The sequence below is a fragment of the Salvelinus fontinalis genome, chromosome 3, assembly GCF_029448725.1.
Source record: "Salvelinus fontinalis isolate EN_2023a chromosome 3, ASM2944872v1, whole genome shotgun sequence".
Lineage (NCBI taxonomy): Eukaryota > Metazoa > Chordata > Actinopteri > Salmoniformes > Salmonidae > Salvelinus > Salvelinus fontinalis.
Genome location: NC_074667.1, coordinates 35,696,596 through 35,722,253, shown reverse-complemented (window position 1 = coordinate 35,722,253; position 25,658 = coordinate 35,696,596). Strand labels below are relative to the sequence as shown.

The 25,658-nt window shown below is 44.0% G+C and overlaps 1 protein-coding gene across 1 annotated transcript; it reads right to left on the bottom strand.

Moving 5' to 3' along the window:
- Nucleotides 1–686: 686 nt before the first annotated feature.
- LOC129846118 (transmembrane protein 198-like) lies at nt 687–22,635 on the bottom strand. The gene is made up of 5 exons (XM_055914098.1): nt 22,031–22,635; nt 5,534–5,798; nt 3,419–3,994; nt 2,931–3,079; nt 687–2,247 (listed from the first exon to the last, which is right to left on the bottom strand). The coding sequence occupies exons 2-5, from the start codon at nt 5,673–5,675 to the stop codon at nt 2,098–2,100; spliced, it is 1,017 nt and encodes a 338-aa protein (XP_055770073.1). The 5' UTR covers nt 5,676–5,798; nt 22,031–22,635; the 3' UTR covers nt 687–2,097.
- Nucleotides 22,636–25,658: the final 3,023 nt, after the last annotated feature.

The window sequence follows — 25,658 nt, the reverse complement described above, 5'->3', positions numbered from 1 at the left end:
TTCCTTTATGATGTGCACGGAGTATAAAAGGCATTAGGAACACCTGCTCTTTCCATGACATAGACTTACCAGGTGAAAGCTATGATCCCTTGATGTCACTTGTTAAATGCCAGACAGCTAAAATAAGGATTTTTAAGCCTTGAGACAAATGAGACATGGATTGTGTATGTGTGCCATTCAAAGGGTGAATGGGCAAGACAAATGATTTAAGTACCTTTAGAAGGGGTACGGTAGTAGGTGCCAGGTGCACCGGTTTGTGTCAAGAACTGCAACGCTTCTGGATTTCCCGTGTGTATCAAGAATGGTCCACCACCCAAAGGACATCCAGCCATCTTGACACAACTGTGGGAATCATTGGGAGTCAACATGGGCCAGCATCCCTGTGGAACGCTTTTGACACCTTGTTGAGTCCATGCCCTGACGAATTGAGGCTGTTCTGAGGGCAAAGGGGGGGGGGGGGGGGCAGCTTTCATGCATGATACTTGAGGGCTGATAAAGTTTTGGAGCTGCCACAGCAACACCACTGCTTAAACCACCAGGGAGCAGGAACCCCCCCCCCTGTTGTTGCCTTTGAGACCCTCTGTGTTTCTGATTCTAAGGGTGAATTTGGCAGCGGATGTTGCTAGGTGACCATGAGGAAAATATACAGAGCCATTTATTATCCTCAGAGGAATGACTCAAGCAGCTTTTGTTTTTAAACTAATTTAATGGTTTATCTTTTACATTTCCTATTGACAATTCTGTACAGATTCAGAATAGTTAAGAGTACTGAGTCAGAGTACTATCCCTCTAAAATTCTAAAACAACAGTAAATGACCATTTTCAAAAAACACAGATAATTCTTTAGTAAACTAGAATTTGGCAAATGTGTACTCTAATTTTATCATAGCATAGTCCTTCAACGTTATTAATCATATAAATTACTGAATACAGGTACTGCACAGGTAAAACTGCCCATAAGTTGTCATGAAACAAGCTACTGCTCCAAAATAAATGACATAATGAGTGTGGTTTGAAACATTGTATATATAGTATTGCAGTATTGCTACCTCTGAAAAGGGCACTGTAATTCCTATGAAAAAAAAACTTACATTTCACTTGTAACAGTTGCCAATGTAATAATCTTCAATGTATTTAGGCACAAAATGGCTGCCGTGTATCTCTCTGGACCTGAATCTTCTACACCCAACTATACAGGCAGTTACTTACAAAAAGGGACAAGTAAACATCAACACACACCATAACATTACAAACGCACACACACTCGCACAGACAACAAACACAGATCAGAGAAATGTGTCTTGACTTGTCCTCTTCTTTGTCCAGTCACAGTGCATCCTCAACAACAGCTGCTCTCCTATTCTTTGAGGAAGTCAGGTGACCAGAAGTTACATGCCAATGGTTACTTTCAAGTCATTAAATCACAGATAACTCCAATTGTAAAAGTTGATATTACTCGAGGAGGTAGCTCTCGTGCTATTCATAGCCATTTCCATCCCCATTATTGGTTCCTGAACAGCAAAAATAGTCTGTTTTCATCAGTCAAGTGATTTTTCCCATATATAATCAATTAATCATAATGGCACCAAAAAAAGTATATGACCTAAGAAGTCAGATGAGATTATTTATGCTCCCTCCCTCCCTCCCTCCCTCCCTCTTCAGTGGCCTTCCAACTTTTCACATGGACCTCCCACACTCAGAGCAGACAACACAGGGAGAGGCCACACAGGCACAGTCTATTGACACAGAGTGGTTACAGCACAAACAGGAGGCCAAACGTCCCTCCCAACAGCTCTCAGGGAACAGCTCACAGACAGAGGAACCATTCCATCACTCTCAAGTCGGCCATTCCAAACGTCCAACAATGATAGGCTGAGTTACATTGGAGTTGTGCTAGGAACTATTAGTGCATTGATCTTCACTTGGACAGCATTCAAGGCCCTATTCCAGCTCAATGGAAGGTAGATTCACTATTCAATAGACTCGAACATTGCCTAAATAAGAGCCGAGGCCCAAAAATAGCAGTCTGTAGGGGAGGAGGACTGTGGAGGAGGGACAAGAAACAAGTGGTTGGTATCCTGCTTGTCCCTCAGTGCATCAGACCCTGATGACCGGTGTAGTGGCGGTTAGGGGCACGGTGGAGCCAGTCTCGTAGTCAAAGTCAATCATGGTGTGGTTGGCAGTGCCCAGGCTGCTGAGCGAGTTGCCTGTGCCCATCTGTCTGTCCCTCAGACTCTGCAGGTAACTCTGAGAGAAGGAATACAGGAGAGAGGGGGAGGAGAGAGGGAACATAATCAGAATCAACCTAGGAATGGGTTCTACACATTGGAATTAAAATACAATAGTAGTGTGTGTGTGTGTGTGTGTGTGTGTGTGTGTGTGTGTGTGTGTGTGTGTGTGTGTGTGTGTGTGTGTGTGTGTGTGTGTGTGTATCCCACAAGCATAGTAAATCAAGGAACATTTCTCAGGTCCCCACGAAGACAAAGGCTATTTTAGGCTTAGGAGTTAGGGTTAGAATTAGGGTTAGAATAAGGTTTATAATAAGGGTGAGGGGTTAAGGATCATGTTTAGGCTTAGGGTTAAAGTTAGGGGTTAAGGTTAGGGTTAATTAAGTTTAGGGAAAATAGGACTTTGAATGGAAATACATTTTAGGTCCCCACAAGGATAGTAAAACATATGCTGTGTGTTTCTAGGTGTGTGTGTTTGTCGGTGTTTCTATGTGTGTGTGTGTTTGTCGGTGTTTCTATGTGTGTGTGTGTGTGTGTGTGTGTGTGTGTGTGTGTGTGTGTGTGTGTGTGTGTGTGTGTGTGTGTGTGTGTGTGTGTGTGCGTGCGTGCGTGCGTGCGTGCGTGCGTGCGTGCGTGCGTGCGTGCGTGCGTGCGTGCGTGCGTGCGTGCGTGCGTGCGTGTGTGTGTGTGTGTGGGACTGACCGGTGCCAGCAGGTCTCCTGCGTAGCGTTTGATGGGGGTAGGCTTGCGACGGTAAGTGCCCTCCTGTCCACCGCTCTGCTGCCGCTTCTTGGCATCTTTCTGTCTGATCCGCATCAACTGGACCCGCTTCTGCCTCCTGCTGATGATGACTGAGAGGAGAAAGAGAGAGGGAAAGGGAGAGGTAGAGAGAGAGACAGGAGAGAGCAAGAGAGGGAGAAAGAGAGGGACGTGTTAACTCACAGTCATTTCTTAGTAATTTGGCAGAGCACATGAGAAATTCTTATTCACCCAAAATGTAATATAAACCCTGTTTTTTAATGTCATAAGAATGTTCTCTAAAACCATGAAACACTTGTAGCAGTTAATAGAACCCATACTCCATACTGAGATAAACAGATGCATCATACTCTACAAAAGGTGTCCTCTACCTCTCATTCTTTCCAGAGATCCTATAAATCAGCTTCTATATGGAATTCTATGATGCTTACCCTCAGTGTGTGAGAAGCCTTCAGCCGTCAGCTTCCACTGCACCAGCACCCCCATAAAGCTGAGTGTCGGCCAGATTCCCAGGATCACCCAGCTGTACCAGCAGAGCGGCGGCGGTGGTGAAAGTCTCAGGCACTCGTACACGTGGCTGGCAAGCGCCAGCATCTCCACAAAGTAGTCGGCGCACACCGTCATGATGGCTGCCCCGAACACGGACGTAGACAATACGGTGAAGAGCTTCTGCCACTGCAGGGTGAGCACGGCGAACAGCATGCCCGTGCCCAGCAGTGCCCCCAGGGGCACCCAGACGGTGGTGGGGGTGTAGAACTGGTGGGTGACCAGAAGGGCGGCGAGGGCGAGCAGCAGGCCCAGAAGGAGGCCTGTCATGAAGAGGCCCACGGAGCGCACCAGCATGGTGACCAGGCCACACAGCAGGCCGATGCCCAGGCCAATACCCGCCGAGGCCTCCACGCTCAGCTGGGTGTCCAGCACCCGCTCCTTGTGGCACAGCAGAAAGATGATGACTGAGCCAAACATCAGGCCCGACAGGAACATGACAGCTTTGAAGCAGCGGTAGCCTGTGAGAGGAAAGGAGAGAGTGGAGAGAGAATAGTGAGGGAGAGAGGAGAAGGGTAGAGAGGTGAATAGAGGTGGAAGAAAATTAAATAATACTTATGTAGCCCTTTCATAATTAATAAACATTATGTTTAAAAAAAAAAAACGTTTCTATGTCAAACTATTTTTTTTATATTTCAGTCTTCTGTGATGTATATAAAGTGTAATATTAGGATGCAAACTTAAAATTTAATACACTTCAGCTCTATATCTGACATGGTACAAGTTTCTTCTTTTTTAAGCCCATTTTTTTTAACTAGGCAAGTCAGTTAAGAACAAATTCTTATTTACAATGATGGCCTACCGGGGAACAGTGGGTTAACTGCCTTGTTCAGGGGCAGAACGACAGATTTTTACCTTATCAGCTCGAGGAGTCGATGGTTACTGGCTCAACGCTCTAATCACTAGGGTACCTGCCACCCCATAACCATGTGTGTGAGGTGTATACTTTTGTTTCAAAGTAGATTTGTTTAAGACTACCAAGAAACACTCTGTGTGACCAAGAATTAGCCCACTGCAGTTAAAGGTTTTAATTCACTTCAATGGGAAAGATTAAACAGCTTGAGAAATCTAACTAACGGTAAGGAAATATGCAGGTGATAAATTAGGACATTAAGTTAAAGTTAAATTGCTGAGGCTAGGACACAGCAACAACTATCCAACTGTATAAATGAGAGAATATCAACTGTAAGCAATGTAATTCCGTATAAATGACCCTACAATTAAAACTAATAAGAGAGGTGGTGGTGTTGAGGCTAATTGGGGTGATGATGGGGGATTTGGTGAGAAAAAATGACGCCCACCCATAGATTGTGGCGGCTGCTTGGCTGAGGGTGGAGCCCTCTCTCTCTGGGTAATGGTTCTCATCTGGGTGTGAGGGATTGCTCAGTGTGATTAACACACGCTACACCATCACATTAGTCTGGGAAATGCTGTCATTAGGTACCAAATGGCCAGATGTCTTTCATTTCTCTCTAATCAGTTACGCACCAATTTGAAAGACAAAATGGGGGGTTTTGCCTTGAGGAATGATGACATGTGGAGGTGATGCGTGATTAGCAATGTTGTCAGTGCGGGACTGTATTAAAGACTTTACCGAAGCATACAGAACAATAGACACATGACACAGTATGTCTGGATAGAAAGTACATGTTCCCTGCATGATGCAGCCCACATCATGTCATTTTCTAGTGTACCTTGGGGAACATTGGTATAAGGTAACCTAGGGACATGATGTTTGGTTGTACATTTTCTATATAACACATTAACAGACATATGATACGTCTGATTACACATTCCCATGCTCTGTCATTTTGGTTCTGTCCCATATGGCACCCTATTCCCTACATAGTGCACTACTTTCGATCAGAGTCCTTTGTCAAAAGTTGTGCAATATATAGGGAATAGTGTGCCATGTGGGATGCAGCACGTGTCATTGAAGTTTAAGTGTACTCGTTGACGTGACGTTATTGAGGTATGCCTTGACGCCGTGGTGACCTTACCGAAGAAGCAGTAGATGATGCCGAACAGGCAGCACATGGAGCAGATGACGGTAGGGATGACCTCATACTGCCTCTCGATCTCCAGGCTGCAGGCATCCACCTCGGCCAAGCCCTCTCCCACAGACCCATTAGGGTCTGTCATCCTGGGGCTCCAACAGACCAACCAGACCACCAAGGAGACAAGGAGGAGGTGGGGGTTAAAGGTTGGGACTGGAGGATGAGGAGTGATGCTGTTATCTGGAGTCCATCAGAACAGCTTGTGTGCCTGTAAAATGAAAGAGAAAATTCGGATTAAATCATACACTATATATCCACAAAAGTATGTGGGCACACCTTCAAATTAGTGGATTCGGCTATTTCAGACACACCCGTTGCTGACAGATGTATAAAATCAAGCACACAGCCACACAATCTCCATAGACAAACATTAGCAGTAGAATGTCCTTACTGAAGACCTCAGTGACTTTCAACGTGGCAACGTCATAGGATGCCACCTTTCCAACAAGTCAGTTCGTCAAATTTCTGCCCTGATAGAGCTGCCCTGGTCAACTGTAAGTGCTGTTATTGTGAAGTGGAGACATCTAGGAGCAACAACAGCTCAGCTGTGAGGTGGTAGGCCACACAAGCTTACAGAAAAGGACCGCCAAGTCCTGAAGAACGTAGCGCGTAAAAATCTTCTGTCCTCGGTTGCAATACTCACTACCGAGTTCCAAACTGCTCCTGGAAGCAAAGTCAGCACAATGACTGTTTGTCGGGAGCTTCATGAAATGGGTTTCCATGGCCAAGCAGCTACACACAAGCCTAAGATCACCATGCGTCTGCTGGAGTGGTGTAAAGCTTTCCGCCATTGGACTCTGGAGCATAGAAATGCGTTTTCTGGAGTGATGAATCACGCTTCACCATCTTGCAATCCGACGGACAAATCTGGGTTTGGTGGATGCCAGGAGAACGCTACCTGTCCCAATGCATAATGCCAACTGTAAAGTTTGGTGGAGGAGGAATAATGGTCTGGGATTGTGTTTCATGGTTCGGGCTAGGCCCCTTAGTTCCAGTGAAGGGAAATCTTAATGCTACAGCATACAATGATATTCAAGATGATTCCGTGCTTCCAAATTTGTGGCAACAGTTTGGGGAAGGCCCTTTCCTGTTTCAGAATGACAATGCTCCTGGGCACAAGGTGATGTCCACACAGATATCAAGATCAGTGCGGAAGAACACCTTTGGAATGAATTGGAATGCCGGCTGTGAGCCAGGCCTAATCGCCCAACATCAGTGCTCAACCTCACTAATGCTCTTGTGGCTGAATGGAAGCAAGTCCCCGCAGCAGTGTTCCAACATCTAGTGGAAAGCCTTCTCAGAAGAGTGGAGGCTGTTATAGCAGCAAAGGGGGGACCAACTCCATACAAATGGCTATGATTTTGGAATGAGATGTTCGACAAGCAGGCGTCCATATACTTTTGGCCATGTAGTGTAGATCATCACAGAGCCCTACTTTTTTGTTAGGACTCTCTGTTAGGACTAGAGAAAGAGAAACGGCAAAGAGAACAGAGTAGACCTCTCAACGTAACTTTGCAAACCTACAAATACCGCCTTAGAAGACCTTACCCACAAAACAGAGATTATAGTGGTTAGTTGCAGCGGGACTCCATTCATGCTGAATGACTCAAAAGTTTAACATGTTGCATGTGGAGCACTCCAGAACCCCCCTTCTCCTCACCCCCACTTCAGACCGCTGTTCTTCGAGGCTTCAGGAGAAGTGTGAAATCTGCCGGCCAACTGTGACTTCTCCCTGGTGACTATGCATTTGGGGCCTGCCAGACACTCTGCTAGCCTCCCATGATAACACACAGTACTGTATACCACCACACATACACCCTGTTTCCATGACTACAGTCTGGTTGAATCACATAAACATGAACAGCCAAATACTCCAGGGACTTCCTTTAGTACCTTGCTGACCCCCCCCCCCCCCCCCCCCCAAAAAAAGTACCAAAATAAATACATCAGTAATGACTATCGGCACATCTTATAGAATAGCTTTTTGCAGAGTCCCGGCATTGCTGTGTGTTTGTCTGATCTACTGCATGTAATTATGACAATTATAATCTACATAGCAGCAGATGTCCAGTGTCCACTCAAGTTTGGCATCTATTTAACACCATCCAATTTAGCATACACTTGACCCATTTTCTGTGAGCATATTCAGCACTGATATCATATCAGCACCAAATACCCACTCAAGTTTAATGGGGTCGACGTTGTTTACATTGTTTATCTACAACTCTCCTAAATTGGGCTTGAGGTGTCAGTGTCATACATTTAAACTAGGCTATGTAGTAAAAATGTCTGGGTGAAAGTAAATTACTTAATTAAAAGTGGGGCTACAGACATCGAGTGGTGCTAGTGAGGGGTTAATCAGGCAGCCCCAACAGTCTGCCTGTTGCGGGGGATTGGGGAGGAGGTGTAGGGTCTCATGGCTCAGGGTGGGCCACTCTCTCTGGGGCAGCTGCCAGGCCTTCTTTATGATCTCACCCCAGTTCCGATCCGATTACAGCAAACTCACGTTCTCAGGCTCAGGACAAAAAACAGTCACGCAGCTGGCTGCCTGCTCTCCTCATCTGCTCTCTCTTCTCAGTCTCCCCCCTCTTTCCCCTCATCTGTCTTCTGTGTCACCATCTCACTCCCTCCATTCTCCCAAATGTTCCTTTTACGTTTAAACTCCTCCTTCCTTCTCCCTCTGTCTCTGAGACACATGGCTATACATTATGACCTGGCCATGACTTGACATGGAAAGAATGAGGTCCCAGCTCTCTTGTCCCTTCTCTTTTTCCAGAGCTGGAGGGAGAGTTCTTGCTGCATTCACGTGTCTGCCTCTCGGTCTCTGCCAGATAGTCCTATCTGTTCTGTCTCACTTGTTTTCTAAAGGCCAGAGAAAAAGGAAAGACAAATGATCTGGCCAGCTGAGAGTTCCACAGTCCCACTGGTCTGCTGTGTCTGTGGCACTCCTGAGAGGGTGTGGACAGTATTATGAACCCTTTAGAGTGAGACAGAAATATGATACAGAGAATATGTTCAGCAAATAATGTGCTGTGCAGTATCGCCCATATTGTGAAGCATGAGGGCATTTCATCTTGAGGCTATTATGGACTTCTCTTTCATCATGTTCAGTTATGGCGATACGTATAGATTTCGTTGCATTACCTTAAACCTGCCCTAGTCCAGGTTTAAATGCTATACCATGAAATGGTACTATAAAGCCGAAACAAACATCCACTGATTGTGCACAAGTCAAAAGATAGAACTTTTTGCAAACTAATCTCCATATCTGATTATAGTCCAGAAAGGTCAAAACACCCTCAGGGAGTGGGGTCACGGCCAGGGACCAGCCATTATTGACTGCGACCCTGGAGCAATTAGGGTTAAGTGCCTTGCTCAAGGGCATATTGACAGATGTTTCACCTAGTCGGGTTGTGGATTCAAACTAGCAACCTTTTGGTTACTGGCCCAACGCTCTAACCACTAGACTCCACTCAACTCAAATCAAACACGTGGAAAGCTGTTCTCAGCTGGACCAAAACAAGGAATACAGTAGGAGACGGTTTTAAACGCAAGGGGAGACTGAGATAACTGGTCACAAAAAGTGATTGTTGTGGGTAATCCATCAAGACAAACGACTTGTGCATCTGACCATACACACACTCACACACACAAATTCCCTCACACGTTCGTATTCACACACACACAAACTCTTTCCCACGTCCGTGTGTCTGTCCCCAAATTGTCCCTGTGTGAGTCACAATGGTGGCCAGTGTGAGAGGCCTGGAGAGGCCTGGAGTCCATGCCTCTCAGGGATAATGGAGCCATTATGGGGCGGCACAAAGGCTCTAAGACCCCAGCCGTGACCTCTACTGGCACACACAGCAAAGCATGCTGGGAGAGCGGGGCATACAACATAGAGATGGAGGCAACCAAGGGAAAGGAGGCGGTGTGTGTGTACGTGTGTGTGTACGTACGTGTGTGTGTGTGTTTGCCATTGAGCATGTGGGTGGTTGAAGGATGAAGGGAGTAGATGGGGTCTAGCTGGTAACTGTCCGGAATGCTGATATTGTCACCCATTCTCACAAAATAAGGAGGAAGTGACGTGGCTCCATGTCTAGTCTTGGAGCTCTTGGGGGCCAAGGCGCAGAAGTAGAAGTTGAGAAATACTCTCTTCGATACATTTTGATGAAGTATATATTGAATGACCTCATTACAATATAACATTTCTCTGTGTTGTCATGATAACGGGCTCCCGAGGCACTGCATCTCAGTGCTAGAGACGTCACTATAGACCCTGGTTTGATTCCAGGCTGTATCACAACCGGCCGTGATTTGGAGTCCCATAGGGCGGTGCACAATTGGCCCAGCGTCGTTAGGGGTTGGCCGGGGTAGGCTGTCATTGTAAATAAGAATTTGTTCTTAACTGACTTGCCTAGTTTTTTAAAAAAGTATACAGAGATAAACAAAAAGCAAATGTTTTAGTGGTAAGCCTCACAGTCACACGTATAGATGACTGAGCATGTTGGTATAAAATAACCTTGGAACAAATTACTTTAGAATGTTGTCTGACAAACACCAGGAAGGGAGGGACAGAGGGTGGGACGGGGTTAGCTCAAGCCACAACAGCTGAGAGACAGACAAGACCATGCCCGGGTTCCCCACATAGCTAATTGGGTGTGTTTAATTAACCACTGAGGGCGTTGCTGGGGTGTGAGAAAGGTCAGGGATTCCAAGGTGCTCTGGCTTTAAGGCAGGGGGCAGCTGAGAATTCAACGTTAGAGGCCATCTGTTTTGGGGCACAGGTTGGCACAAGGGGGGTATGTGTGACTGTGCCATGTGCCATGGTCTCCCCTTGACTGGGAATGATGCCCGTGGGTTTACAGCTACCCCCCCTTTACAGCTGCAGCTATAAACATAATCCTCCATGACCACTAATGCCAAAAACCGTGCCCACCGTGTCCTGCCCAAAGACTGGCAGTGGAGACTGGAGAACAGTCTGGACATGATGGGAGCAACACACTTCATGGCGTCCATCTTGTACCAACTGTGGTTGCCTAAGAGAAACATGCGTGGAGTCATGCACACTTGTTGACATGGTTGGAATATTGTCCTGACCATGGCTGCCTCCTAAAGCGAACTATAAGAACAAATAACATAGATACATGCATATGTTTCCACACTAGGTTATTGGGTTTCCTGACCCTCCAGCCACAAGGCCGGAAACTTTAACCTCAAACCTCTGACCCCTAACCCCACTTCCCCCTCCTCTCTCATTGGCAGGAAGCTGTGGCCCAGAAGAGGAAGTGGAGATCAGTGGCAGGGCTGTTTTGGAGGTGACCCTTCCCTGAGGGAAGGAAGCAGAGCAGGAAGAGCAGAGTTGGATTTGGAGGCTGGAGCATCAACACCAACACTGATTATCTGACTAGTTAAATCTAGTTTCACGTTTCAAAGTTTATTCGCCGTAAAACAGTACAGTGAAATGATTACCTTGAGAGCTCTTTCCCAACAATGCAGTGATAATAATAATAATATATAGAATAATAGAAAATAGAATAAAACATTACAATTCAAATAAAAACCACACAAGAACTACAATGTGAGTTAAAGAAACACGAGAATGTAAGTATATACAGGTCAGTGCCAGTACCTTATTCAATGTTCAGGGTTACTGGAGTGGTTGAGGTGGGTTTATACATAAAAAGTGACTGATAGTAGGGCCAAAGGCACTTTAAAATGTTTACAATATTTTGACTGAAGCGCACTTTTTCAGTCTTAATTTTTTTTTTAAATCTAATTTATGGGCGATTCCTGATATATACAGTATCTAGATTTTTGATAATGTTTTCTCTAAATAAGTCTTGTTGTACAATTAAAGGTCAAATTCACTGAATTTCAAACAGTCAGCAATAATCTCATGAATTCAGGGCTTGTGAAATTATACCTAGGCCACAACCAATAATCCCTGATCTGGCTTTCAAGTCTGTCTATGAAAATGTTATTTTTGTTACAAATGTAACCAGACCCACGCACAATGCACATCCACTAATAATGACTAACTTCTGGTAGCAGACACTATAGAAAAATAACACAGGACTCATAAACAATCTCTCAAACACAAGCCCCCTGCTAGTGAGTAGCCAGCTAATCTTTATATTTCACCCTTCTGTGTGTCTCCAACTGTTTGAACAGCATGCCTGTCCACCTTTTTCAGATGCTGAAATCAAGTGGCCTACCTTATTTCTCAGGAGAACGAGTTGACAATTACTTAGATAATTGTGTTTTATGCTTATAGCACATGTATAAAACACAGACTAAAATGCTAGTCTTTGGCTAAAATTCTGCTAGCGGTAGGTGATAAACTGAGCATTCCTTTTCCAGAATCAATGTTCATTGATACTCCTGTTTTAGAAGTCTGCTCGGTGCGTAATTTCAGGAGTTGAGACATAAAAAGGGCATCGTTAGAAAGGTTAACTTCTCCTCTATTACAGTAAAATAATGTTTCAATGTCTTTCAGTGTCCATATGACCGCTTGTCAGAGGAAGAAGTGATCTCTCATCTTTGTTGTTGGCAGGGGCTTGGGGTGTGTGTGTGTGTGTGTGTGTGTGTGTGTGTGTGTGTGTGTGTGTGTGTGTGTGTGTGTGTGTGTGTGTGTGTGTGTGTGTGTGTGTAAGTAAATGGGAAGGTGCACAGTCACAGCAGAAGGGGCGAAGGAGACAAGCCTAAATAGAGAACAAGCGGACAAACGCTTTTTTACTTATTTAAAAATTATAAATATATATAACTAAATTCTTACCATAAAGGCATTTGGAATACTCCTCTAAAATATTCATTCATTCATTCATTCGATAAATCGCCCAGCCCTAACTGGTAGTAGGATATACATGTAAACAGGGCTGAAAAGTGACTAGTAGCAGGAATATATAAAAACGTATGATACACTAAGAAAAAAGGGTTCCAAAAGGGTTCTTCAACAAAAGAGATAACTCTTTTGGGTTCGACTTATAACTCTCTGTGGAACGGGTTCTTTAAAGGGTTCAACTACAGGGACAGCCGAAGAACCCTTTTAGGTTCTAGATAGTATATTATAGAGGGAAAAAGGTGCTAATGGTAATACTGTATATACATGTAAACAGGAGTAATTGTGACCAGTAGCAGGATAAATAATGTTATTGGCAATCAATAATCAATGGGCAGCAAGCAGCGTAATGGAGAAATACATGTAATCAATAATCACTTTAGCAGCAGCGTAGGTTGTGTCTGAGTGGGTAAAGACCTGTGGATGAACATAAAGTCAAGTGTGGATAGTCTGTGGGAGAGGGAGAGCAGTAGTTGTTAGCCACGGCCAGGGGATAGAAGCTGTTTAGAAACGTGGATCCAATAGGTTATAGGGTATAGCTCCAATAGGATCACAACATAACAGACTCGTAGTAGTAGTAGTAGTAGACTCATAGTAGTTCTGTGATAGTGTTTTGAATGCCTTGGGTATAACAACACGTTGACCATGGGTTCAGCTGCATTTGTTTTTGTCAGTTATCAGCTCTAAACAATTCAAATAAAACACTCCACATGTTCAAAATGATCTCGGAACTGATAATAATGATTGTGTTTATATGGGCCTTTCATTCATGGATCCAGATGCACTCACTCATGCTCTAATGTCTGAGACACGCTTTGATATCAACATTCACAGCCTAGTGGCAGAAACAATGAGAGAATGCTCTCTGGCTCGCAACTTGAACACAACTTGTGGTCAAATAGGTCAAATACACTCGCTGGGTAGATTAACAAATCCTCCTGAATTTGAATAACCCCTCTCACTGACCTGTCTGAACCTTTACTTTCATGTTGAAACCTGGTCACTAAAAATGTATAATCAAATCAAATCCAGTAATGAAAGACATGTTGATCTATGATGCACCAAGACCTCTTCCATTTTGTTCTTATAAAGTCAAATTGCTGCACAAAATAGACCTTGTCGTGGCTAAATTGATCTTGTCGTTCTTGAGGAATGCTAGAGGCAGTCCTGACAAGTGAATGGCTGTTTTGAGCAGAGAAGGAAAACATGAAAATCCCGCTTTTTAATCAGGCTGTTCCAGTCGGGAGCTCATTTGACAGGAAATGAAGGGACAAGACTCGTTCATCATTCCATCTCCAAAACAAGGAGAAAAGGAGATGCACTCCACATGAGATCTGACAGTGTTTGACAGTGGTCTACTGAGAGACAGCCACAAACAGCTTCGCTTTTATCTCTTATAAGGCAAAGAATGAACACTATGTTGTATTGAGGAGAAACATAAATACCAAGGTTACAAGTTATTAAGTGAATTTTCTCCCCCAAAAAATGTATCATGAGTTGACCCCTATGGTAAACCACAGATCTATGATAACCTTTACTCATCCACGCTGACTAAGGAAGGAAATTATTCATCTGAACATGAAACGAGAATGGAATGAATGACCTACTAGTCCTAAAGACCTCCTTTCACATCCTCGCATTCAGACTTGTTTTTTCTGAAGTTGGTGATAAAGCCAGAGCTCGCCATCATTCTCTCTCAGACTGTCTCGGTCTCTCTCTTCTCTCTAAATCTCTGACCAGTCCCTCTCAAACAACACTTTGTTCTTTAAGAGTAAATGAGGCAGAGGGGAGCCTTGCAGTGATTTTGGCACCGTGGCACCCCTTCCTACATGCCTCCATTCAGCCAGGCTTGGCCGAGAGCTCTCCCCATGAATGTCCCCACTGTTTTCTGGACCCTACAGTGCTCTCCAAAGAGCGCGAGAGAGAGAGAGAGAGAGAGAGAGAGAGAGAGAGAGAGAGAGAGAGAGAGAGAGAGAGAGAGAGAGAGAGAGAGAGAGAGAGAGAGAGAGAGAGAATGTAGGCTGTAAACCCTTCAGAAAGTAGTAATTACAGAGTGAGAATGTATAGAAAGTGATTTGAGGGGCAGTAAGTTTACAACAAGGCCTAACACTGACATGCACTCTAAGACCATACACACTGACCTTTCAAACATGTGCAGATGTTACAAAATAACAAACCTCTGTAAAGTCATCATAAAATATCATACATCACTATCCAACCCCCCAAACCATTTGGTATTTTATTAGGATCCCCATTAGCTGTTGCGAAAGCAGCAGCTACTCTTCCTGGGGTTCAAACAAAAACATAAAACATGACCTAATACAGAAAATGAATAAACAAGAACAGAACTACATATAATTAAAATGTATCTACTTTCAGACTCCTATGTAGCCTATACATTTCTTCACTTGCCAGACAAGCCAGTACCTGTGAAAACTGTCTCCGATGGTGTACACATCTTTTATATTATGTCTGAATGAGTTCCCAGGAAACCCACTGTTTAACACATGGTCTAACACAGTCTAACATACTGTATAGCCCTTTAAATATTCAAATAGTTTAACAGGCTCAGAGAGAGTTCCTATTCTCCATCAAGCCCTTCCACTCCACGCTTGCCTTTGAGAAAAGTCCGGACAATGAAGGCCTTTCAACTCTGATTGTAGAGAGCTCCTTATAAAAAAGGGAAAAAGCGTACAGTAAGTGGAGTAACAGAGAAACAATGAGAGGCCTTTTTGAGAGGCAGAGTCACGTGTGTATGATATAAGCGGACACACAAGTAGGCACACCCCTACTTCCACGCACGTTCCAACACAACTCTCACTAACACCCAGACAGACTTGGAGATTCAAGGCACAGGCACGCGCGCACACACATACACACACACCCACAAAATATACAAGCTCCAATCCACACATTCTAATTATCCCCACCCATGCGCATCAAGAATTCCATGTTTATACAAACTGGGAAGCATTTTTCTACAGACTGGCAATGTGAATGTAGTTCAGAGCCAGATATTCCCTCCATCTCCATTATATTTCCAATCAGTTGTTAAATAGCCTACAAGTGGAATAGGCTATGATAACAATATCTGATTATTTGGATAGTAAATGTAGTGTACTTATCATTAAAGTAAAAGGGTGATGTGGGGTCTTTGTGAGAGCAAACATCCAACATAAGAATTAGGTCTACACGTCACACAGTTTATAGCCACGAGACTAGAAAGGATTTAAGACATAATGATATAGAGAGTCATTACAAGGCCAGATTAGATGGAGTACGAGGGAGTCACTATGAACACAAAAACCACTGAGTGGATGTCTAGCCACAGCAAGTGGAAAATATTCACCGAAATGTTGAGGTCAGTCAGGTTTGAATGTTTTAAAATTTGCCCCTTTTTCATCGTATCCAATTGGTAGTTACAGTCCTGTCTCGTCGCGGCAACTCCCGTATGGACTCGGGAGAGGCGAAGGTCGAGAGCCGTGCGTCCTCCGAAACACAACCCAACCAAGCCCCACTGCTTCTTGACACCATGCCCACTTAACCCGGAAGCCAGCCGTACCAATGCGGCGGAGGAAACACGTGCACCTGGCGACCGTGTCAGCAGGCACTGCGCCCGCCCCGCCACAGGAGTCGCTAGTGCACGATGGGACAAGAACATCCCTACCAGCCAAACCCTCCCTTAACCCGGACGACGCTGGGCCAATTGTGTGTCGCCCCATGGGTCTCCAGGTCACGGCCGGCTGTGACAGAGCATGGACTCGAACCCAGATTCTCTAGTGGCACAGCTCTAGTGGCACAGACCACTGTGCCACTCGGGAGACCCAGGTTTGAATGTTAAACTGTAATAGCTCATCTCAAATATTGCATATATTCGTGGAACTCATCTCTTTAGCTGTCAAGGGTCTGGACAAGTCCACAACATTTTGCTGAGGTAATGTTCAAATCTAACGGCACTGTAAATGTTAGCCTGCTAAGTTAAGCTACTATCTGTAAGTAACAGTTGAATGGTCCTTGTATAAATGTATCTGAGTTGAGAGTTTAATCAAAATGATACTGAGTTGCAACTCCTTTTGCTCTCAGAACAGCCTCAATTTGTTGGGGCATGGACTCTACAAGGTGTCAAAAGTGTTCCACAGGGATGCTGGCCCATGTTGACTCCAATACCTTCCACAGTTGTGTCAAATTGGCTGGATATCCTTTGGGTGGTGGACCATTCTTGATTCACATGGGAAACTGTTGAGCATGAAAAGAACAGCAGCGTTTCGGTTCTTGACACACTCAAACCAGTGCGCCTGGCACATACTACCACACCCCGCTCAAAGGCACTTAAATATTTTGTCTTGCCCATTCACCCTTTGAATGGCACACATACACATACACAATCCATATCTTAATTGCCTCAAGGCTTAAAAAGGCTCCTTCTTTAACCTGTTTCAAGGCTCCTTCTTTAACCTGTTTCCTCCCCTTCATCTACACTGATTGAAGTGGATTTGACAGGCAACAGCAATAAGGATCATAGCTTTCACCTTGATTCACCTGGACAGTCTATCTCATGAAAAGAGCAGGTGTTCCTTATGTTTTGTACACTCAGTGTACATATTACTTGCGGTAACAGCTAGACTCTATCTACTGTAGCGTGGAGTGGGGAGGAGTGATGGGCCTTGAAGGGTTCACTATCCCACACAGCGTCTCTGTATCTCTGGTCTCTGCCACTTCCAGGTCAGCTCTGTCATTTACAGCAGTGCAGAACTGCACTTTTATTCCACCCAACGTCTGTTTGTCTGGTGCCAGGGTATAATTGTACCTCCTTATGGTCTCTCACCGTCCTAAAATATCTCCCATAACCCCTCCTTTGTGTACACTACAAAGTTTCTCTGGCATCCTCTTAGACAAAAGAAAACAACATCACCCAATACTTTGAGTCTATGAATGGGTGTGAGTGGAACTCCAAAAACCAGCGCTACCCCTCTTTTAGGTACACGGCTGGGTTAATGAGACAACAGGTCTCTTCCAAACCCAAATACTTCTCCACCGCCCCTCCTAGGCTAACGCTAGAGGACGAGACTCTGTCCATCTCCCGGCCTAACCCACAACAAGCATCTCCTCCTGCCAACAAGGTTCAACATAGACTCTATTTCCAGGCTTTCTTAACTGTAGAGGCACGTTTGTGGGAGATCCTAGTGTGGTCAAGTGTATAAATACACTCTGCCAGTGCAGGACCAACACAGTCAAGTACAGTAGAGTATAGGCTACTCCAGGGCAGTATATTGCCTAAACCAGGCTTTGGCTTGCCTTGGCTGGGGAGGCAGGTAGCCTAGTGGTTAGAGCGCTGGACTAGTAACCGGAAGGTTGCACTCGAATCAACGAGCTGTCGTTCTGCCCTGAACAAGGCAGTTAACCCCCTGTTCCTAGGCCATCATTGAAAATAAGCATTTGTTCTAGTTGCCTAGTTAAGTAAAGGTAAAATAAATAAATAAAATTGCCGTGGCTTGTAGAGCCATGCCTCACAACCATGGGATATGATGAAAATCAGGACTGTAACTCATTCAGTATTTGATAACTACGTTGTATTAGACGACTATGCTGCTGCTAAAATTATTTTCGATTAGGACAAACACACTGTAGGGGAGAGTTGAGCAGTCCTTGTTTCTAGGAAATCATACACAAAATTCATAATTTGACCACATTTTTAGGAAGAGGTCATCATTTCATGGAGTCTTTGAAGGAAAAAAAAGCCATGAAAAAAGTGGAGCAAGTTAGGTCCAAAAAAACAATTTTCACCAACTCAAATTAATTTATAGAGGTTTCATGATGCTTGTATCTAAACCAAAGTGAATAATTTAAAGATTTTTCTATCTATACAGCTTCAATATGAGGTCCTTAATAACCTAGCATGAAAAGACACCCTTGTAGCTGTGTGGGGTAATATAGTCAAAATGGTTGCCTTGGGGTAAGTTGAGCCAATGGTTGAGCTAATGGCAAATTGAAGCGTTTTCTTCCCAGGCATAATGCAAGGCATTATCGCTGGTATGATGTAACAACAGGGCCTGGGCCTACGTTAAAAGTGTTTTAAAAAGTACTAAGTGTTTGTTAGGTGTTAAGCCTGTGTTAAAAGATGCTTAAAATTATTTAAAGACAAAAAAAGCAATTGTTATTTTGTTGAATTGTGTTTGGGAAATAAAGACAGACATGGTTTAAAAAAAGGTAGCGGTAATATTTCATTCAGTAAAGAAATGTGTAGGTGGCTTAATTTACCCCAATCCCGGAGTGAGTTGTGCCAAGAGACAAGCTATGTTTTCAAAACTGTTACGTTTACATGACTTGTGATTATTTCCAGGTACACAACATCCTGTAATATATGTAGATGTCTTTGTTAGAAAGAATACTGGTAACACTTTATTTGGATAGTCCATCTGTAGATACTCTACAGACTATCAGTAACATTTCAACTATCTACTAACCCTAAACCTAGCCCTAACCTGACCCTAAACTTAACCCTTACCCTAGCCCTAACCCTTATTCTAAACCTAACCATAACCTTAGCAATCAGTTTCTTATCAACAGAGAGTTTGTTGATAGAATGACCATCTACAGATAGACAACCCGGACTCTCCAAATAAAGTTTGACCAGAACACTATGTTTCCATTGATTACTATATTGATGACTATATATTTCCATTGATGCTGAATGTAAAAAAAATTGCTAAAAATACCCCACTCTCCCCTACTGTGACTGGTAGTCAACACTTCATATAGTGTGATAACATACAAGAACACTGCAGCCTCGACTGCTAGCTTAAATACTGTATCACTGAGGCTTTTCTCTATCAGAACTCAAGCCGATAAAGTAGCTGAAATCCACATTACAGTACTACTGTGTTCCCTCTCTGAATTGCAAGGGGTTAAAGTGAAAGGAGCAAGCGGAGGGGTTAAACCAGGAATTAGGGGTAATCCCAGACACATCTGAGGTACTGAGGTAGAACAGCAGGAGACAGAGACATGTGGCCAGCCAGAGCAGGAATGCTAATCTGGGTTTTAGTCAAGGGTTCAGAGGATGGAAACATGGATCAAGTCATTGCACAGTGACAGGATATTACTGTACTATGAAGGCCTGCGCTTCCAAACAGAGCTAGCCTTGTTTTTCTGAGCTCTTGTCCAGTGACCTAGCTACTTGAAGGTCTGTGACACAAAGAAACTAGACAGTGAGACGGATTGAGGAGTAGAGAGTGTTGGGATTCTTGAGACACAGTTTAGAATGTTACTTGGCATTATAATCATCTGGTGGTAAACATTATCATGTGAGAGACTGCCCTTGTCTGCTTATTCAAGGACATCTGCTCTGTGCAGTCATTACTTCCAGTTTTATCGTAACCAATTTTACAATGCAGATATCCAGACCCAGAACACGTCTATGAAGAGAGGTCCCTGTACATGATAAGAAACAAAAAGTTAGAGGATCTATCAATCACAGGCCTGAAATAGCCTGATGCTGAGAACACCAAACAGGCTTGTCAGACCATGGAAAGTTCAACTTCAACAAACTTTCAGTTCTACATTATCTCAAAACTGCCAACTCAGCAGGTCCTACCGAGTGGAGCAGCGGTTCAAGGCACTGCATCACAGTGCTTGAGGTGTCACTACAGACCCGGGTTCGAGTCTGTAGTGACGCATGGCTCTCGACCTTCGCCTCTCCCAGAGTCCGTAGGGGAGTTGCAGCGATAAGACAAGACTGTAACTACCAATTGGATATTGTGGCGAAAAAGGGGTAAAAGTACAATATATATCTATATAAAAACTGCCAACCACGCAAAAAGGGCCAGGATATCCAACTGCGTTACAGATCAACAGGACAGGGAGCGTGCCTCGGATGCTGCACTCTCCAACCCCCTCACTGATGGTATACCACTTTCCCAGGATTTGCAACAGCAGTCTTATTTAAACACCACCTCTCCCCGCCCCCTCACTCCTCCTCAACCCTCCTACAGATGAAGAGACGCTAAGCTAACGTTGAGACCTTTCAACTCTCTGACTGTTCATGTTGTTGGCCGGAACAAACGAGCCTCGGCAGGGTTGACCTCTGCTACCACAGCTGATGGTCTATAATGGGGGTGTGGAGGGGACAGTCAGTAAAGACAGTAGAGTAGAGGACTTTTTTACTTCACATGGACACCACCAGTAGAAGAGTTTCCACAATAAGGCCTGACTGACCAATGACTATTATGAATAACATAGCCTTCACTAAGTCAGGGCTACAATAAGGCCAGACAAGTGTGTCTCTCCTCTTACCTCTCCATTCTGACCCTGTTTCAATCCTGGTCCTTAAGCAGGGCTAACGCCATGCAGGTTGAAAATATTGTCAACCTGTTCACCCTGGAAATACCCTGGGATAAAAATGTCAGTGTGAAAATGGCTATTGGAGAAAACCATGGATGGATTTCCAGTCGCTATACATCTCACCTATGTACTCTCAAATCAGTGGAGGTGAGTGAAAGTAGACAATCAGGAAATGAAAGTAGTTCAGAACATCTGGGGTCTTCTTTCTAGCCAGACAGAATTGGGGAATTAGGACATCCCTGGTGGCTGAGGCTGAGACGGGCCCCTCCTGAGGTCAAGCCCAAGGCTGCTGGTTGGGGGACCCAGAGAGTGATGATGAGTGCTTCAGCGCTAATTAAAAGGTATGAGTGGAAAAACAGCTCATCCACAGTACACTACAGGCCTTCAAGGACTAGGAGTTAAGTAACACACCCCAACATTTACCGTCTGCTCTTTCCTCCTCTCTTTGATCTGCCTCTCTCTCTCTCCGGAGCTGGGAAGGGCCCCATCTCTGCATTTTCCCAGAGTGGTTGAGGCAAAGCCATCTGGCCCTAGCTAGTCGACTGGCTTTTTTTTGTAGGGGGGGGGGGGGGGGCAAGCTGGGGGATGTGGGAGAGAGCATTGAGGGGGTGTAACTAGAGACGCTGTGAGACGCCTCTGCCACGGAGGTACCAAGGTGTAACTATAACAAGGAGAAAATACATAACAATGCTTATCTGGTCAATAAGATCAGGAATGCGCATCTGATCATGATAACAGTTGTTAATTAAGATAACAAGCAATCAATTTCAGGCTTTTCTCCATACAAAGGCTAACTGCCCAAGTTGTTTACATTGTTATCTTCTGTCTGATAGCCCAATAGGTTCTACTGAAATTATCTTGAGACAGAGCCCTGACATTCATTTACTGGAGAGTGACATCAAAAGGATATGATAAATTACTGAATGAATAAAACAAAAATGCAAGTTTAGCCTATACTTACTCTATGGAATTAATTATTAAAATCAAGTTGTTACCTTAAGAAGGGTGTACAGTCACTAAAACAAGTTTATGAGCATCCCACAGCAGACTTATTCAAACAGCAGGGGAAATATACAATGTAACAGAAGAAGCTCTTCTACAGGAACCAACTACACTGTTATATTTCACATGAGAATTCTGTTACATTGGATATTCCTCCTGCTGTTTGAAGGAGCCTAAAGTTGATACATTGAATTGTCTGCGGTGGAAGGATAATGGGCTGTAATTTACAATAATTAATTTATGCTGTACAAAATAACACTTACCGACTGCGAGCGGCTATGTTTCCGTGAGAATTGTCAGTCACGAAAACAACGGAAAACAAAAGAACATCGAAGCAGCAGTGGAAAAACAGGTTCCTATGCACATACAGTGAGCACAAAAAAAGTCCCTCTTCACTGTTTTTACAACAAAAGTCGGCTATTCAAAAGGAATCAGCCACGTTCTCGTCTTCTTCAAAAACTGTGTCCAAAATTAAATCGGTCGGGCGTTATTTACACTCTCAACGGATGAGCTTGCGTGAACTTCAGCTCTTGGTTGATCATGTTTATTCATAAATCCCATGGCATTGTATTAACAATCTGTTTGTCAGTTGGCGAGCTAGTCACGTCTGTAAAAAGTTAGCTACAGCGAGCCAAATGTCTTTCCCTTTACCCCTTTTCCTTTACACACCACCGCTTCCCTCTCCCTGACGTGACGTGGACTGTATATCGATAACCAAGGGGATCTAGTTCTCTCGAGCAGCTCTAAACGACTTTATTTTAAAATAGTATTTTTCTCCACGAGAGAGTCGCTCTCTCTCCCCTCCAACGTCCAGCCAACAGCTGAAAACGCTTGACATCATAGTCAACGCCAACAGACCATCTGGTATTGCCTGTTGCATTCAAATTTGGGACTCGAAGGGGGAGGTGGAGGCAGGCTAGGCTTAGATGGGATTGAGTTTGTCTTCAACAATAATAATAATTGAGAATAGATTATAGAAAATATAGAAACAATTATAGATAATAGATAGGCTATAATATATAATAAATGTGTAATAATTTACAGTAGGCCTACTGCACTTGTGTGTGTGTGTGTGTGTGTGTGTGTGTGTGTGTGTGTGTGTGTGTGTGTGTGTGTGTGTGTGTGTGTGTGTGTGTGTGTGTGTGTGTGTGTGTGTGTGTAAGAGAGACGTTTTCAATAGAGACGATTTTCTAATTGGGTGATTTGAACACAAACAATTTAAGCGACAAGACAATAAATTAGGAACAGGCAGGGATCCTGCTTGCACATGGGGGGATGGAGGGAGATATAGGCAAAATACCCCACCTCCCAACCATAAAAAATCAACAGATAATGTAACACTTTTCATGACAAACCTCAACCCTGTTCCAAACTATACCACCACCACCCTCCTACTACACCTGGCCATAGCAGCCTTATCACCAGTACCTTTATTACATTGAGGACTCTAACCCTTAACCCCTTTCTCGTGACCTGGGGTTAATCTGTCTGAAAACCAACTGATTATAAATCAGTCACCCCACTGAAACAAAGCCTTACAACTTTTGCTTTCCAAAATGTCCTCTGGTTGTATATATTCATCTTGTTTTTAGGGGAGCGGTGTTCAAGGACGCAATATAATTTAAACTGAATTGTCTTTATTCACAACCAATTTTAAGACAAATGGAAGTAAACCTAGAACATCGCATTTCCGTGAGTCATTTCTACATTTTCCTAAATAAAACATCAAACTCAAGACATCTGCAGACAATGACGTACTGTATTGTTCAAGAAGCTGAAGAACAGTATCATTCTGTGATCAGTATTTGATTGTAGTGTAGGTGTCGTCATTGTAATATTAAACCCTCATCTCTCTGTTCTGCAATGTTTATAAAGGTCTGTGGCTGGATTTACTTCACCTGGGTTTGACTTGAAGCTATGTCATTCTGCATTTTTCTCTTTCAGCTCTGTACAGTCCTGGGGTTCCAGTGCCATTACAGACAGGAGTCTATAGTGGGTCAACACGTTGGAGCAGTAGGTTGGTGTTCTGTACTGTAGCCTATACACATGGCACACATATGGGTACATAAGAAGGGGGATTTGATGTTCATATTTACAAGGCATTCTGTTTGACTGGAGGTGCAAAGGCTTTGAACTGCCTATAAAACAGCTTTTCTGTACTGCACGGGGAGATGGGAAGATCAGTAAACTTGAAGAGTAAATGAGTTCATGAGGGAACAGAACACTTCTAGAAAGAAAACAGCTAGATAACATCCCCACTTCTTGAAAATATCCTCTTTTATACCTTTACACATTCTTATAGACACTAGTTGACTTTCACACTTTTTAAAAAACCTTTATTTAACTAGACAAGTCAATTAAGAACACATTTGTATTTACAATGACAGCCTGCCAAGAGGCAAAAGGCCTCCTGCGGGGACGGGGGCTGGGATTAAAAATAAAAATGTATGACAACACACACATCATGACAAGAGAGACACCACAACACTACATAGAGACCTAAGACAACACCGCCGCATGGGAGCAACACATAACACAGCATGGTAGCAACACAACATGACAACAACACGGTAGAAACAACATGGCAGCAGCACATGGTAGCAGCACAAACATGGTACAAACATTGTTGTCTGTGCCTAACAAAGTGCAAATAGGTAGAGACAACACATCACGCGAAGCAGCAACAAGTGTAATTAAGAGTGTCCATGATTGAGTCTGAATGTAGAGATGGATATAAAACTGTCCAGTTTGAGTGGTTTTTTGCAGCTCGTCCCAGTCGCTAGCTGCAGCGAACTGAAAAGAGGAGCGGCCCAGGAATGTATGTGCTTTGGGGATCTTTAACAGAATGTAACTGGCAGAACGGGTGTTGTATGTGGAGGATGAAGGTTTCTTGCAGTAGGTATCACAGATATAGGGGAGTGAAGCTTAAGAGGGTTTTATAAGTAAGTAGTAACTAGAGGGTATTGCGTCAGGTATAGAGATGGACAGTTTACAGAGTACAGAGATGTGTCCTATAAGGATCATTGGTGGCAAATCTGATGGCCGAATGGTAAAGAATATCTAGCCGCTCGAGAACACCCTTACCTCCCGATCTATAAATTAGGTCTCTGTAATCTAGCATGGTCATCTGAATCAGGGCTAGTTTGGCAGCCAGGGTGAAAGAGGAGCGAGCGATTATATATTTTTTTAATGTATTATTTAACCAGGCAAGTCAGTTAACAAACAAATATTATTTACACTGACAGCCTACCCCGGCCAAACCCGACACTGGGCCAATTGTGCGCCGCCAAATGTGACTCCCAATCATGGCCGGATGTGATACAGCCTGGATTCGAACCAGGGACTGTAGTGACACAGATGCAGTGCCTTAGACCGCTACACCACTCAGGAGTGATAGAGGAAACCAAGTCTAGATTTAACTTTAGCCTGCAGTTTGGATATGTGCTGAGAGAAGGACAGTGCACCGTCTAGCCATACTCCCAAGTACTTGTATGAAGTGACTACCTCAAGCTCTAAACCCTAAGAGGTAGTAATCACACTGATGGTGAGGGTGTCATTCTTCTTTCTGAACCACAAAACCCTGTTTTGAACACCTCCAAAACAAAGGTCAAGTGCAGAGAAAGCTTGTTGGACACAAAGAACGCTTCATTGTAGAGCGTTTAACACAAAATTCAGGGAGGGGCCAGCTGAGTACAAGACTATCATCTACATATAAATGGATGAGAGAGCTTCCTACTGCCTGAGCTATGTTGTTGATGTAAATTGAGAGGAGCATGGGGCCTAGGCTCAAGCCTTGGTGTACTCCCTTGGTGACAGGCAGTGGCTGAGAAAGCAGATGTCCTGACTTTACACACTGCACTCTTTGAGAGAGGTAGTTCGCAAACCAGGCCA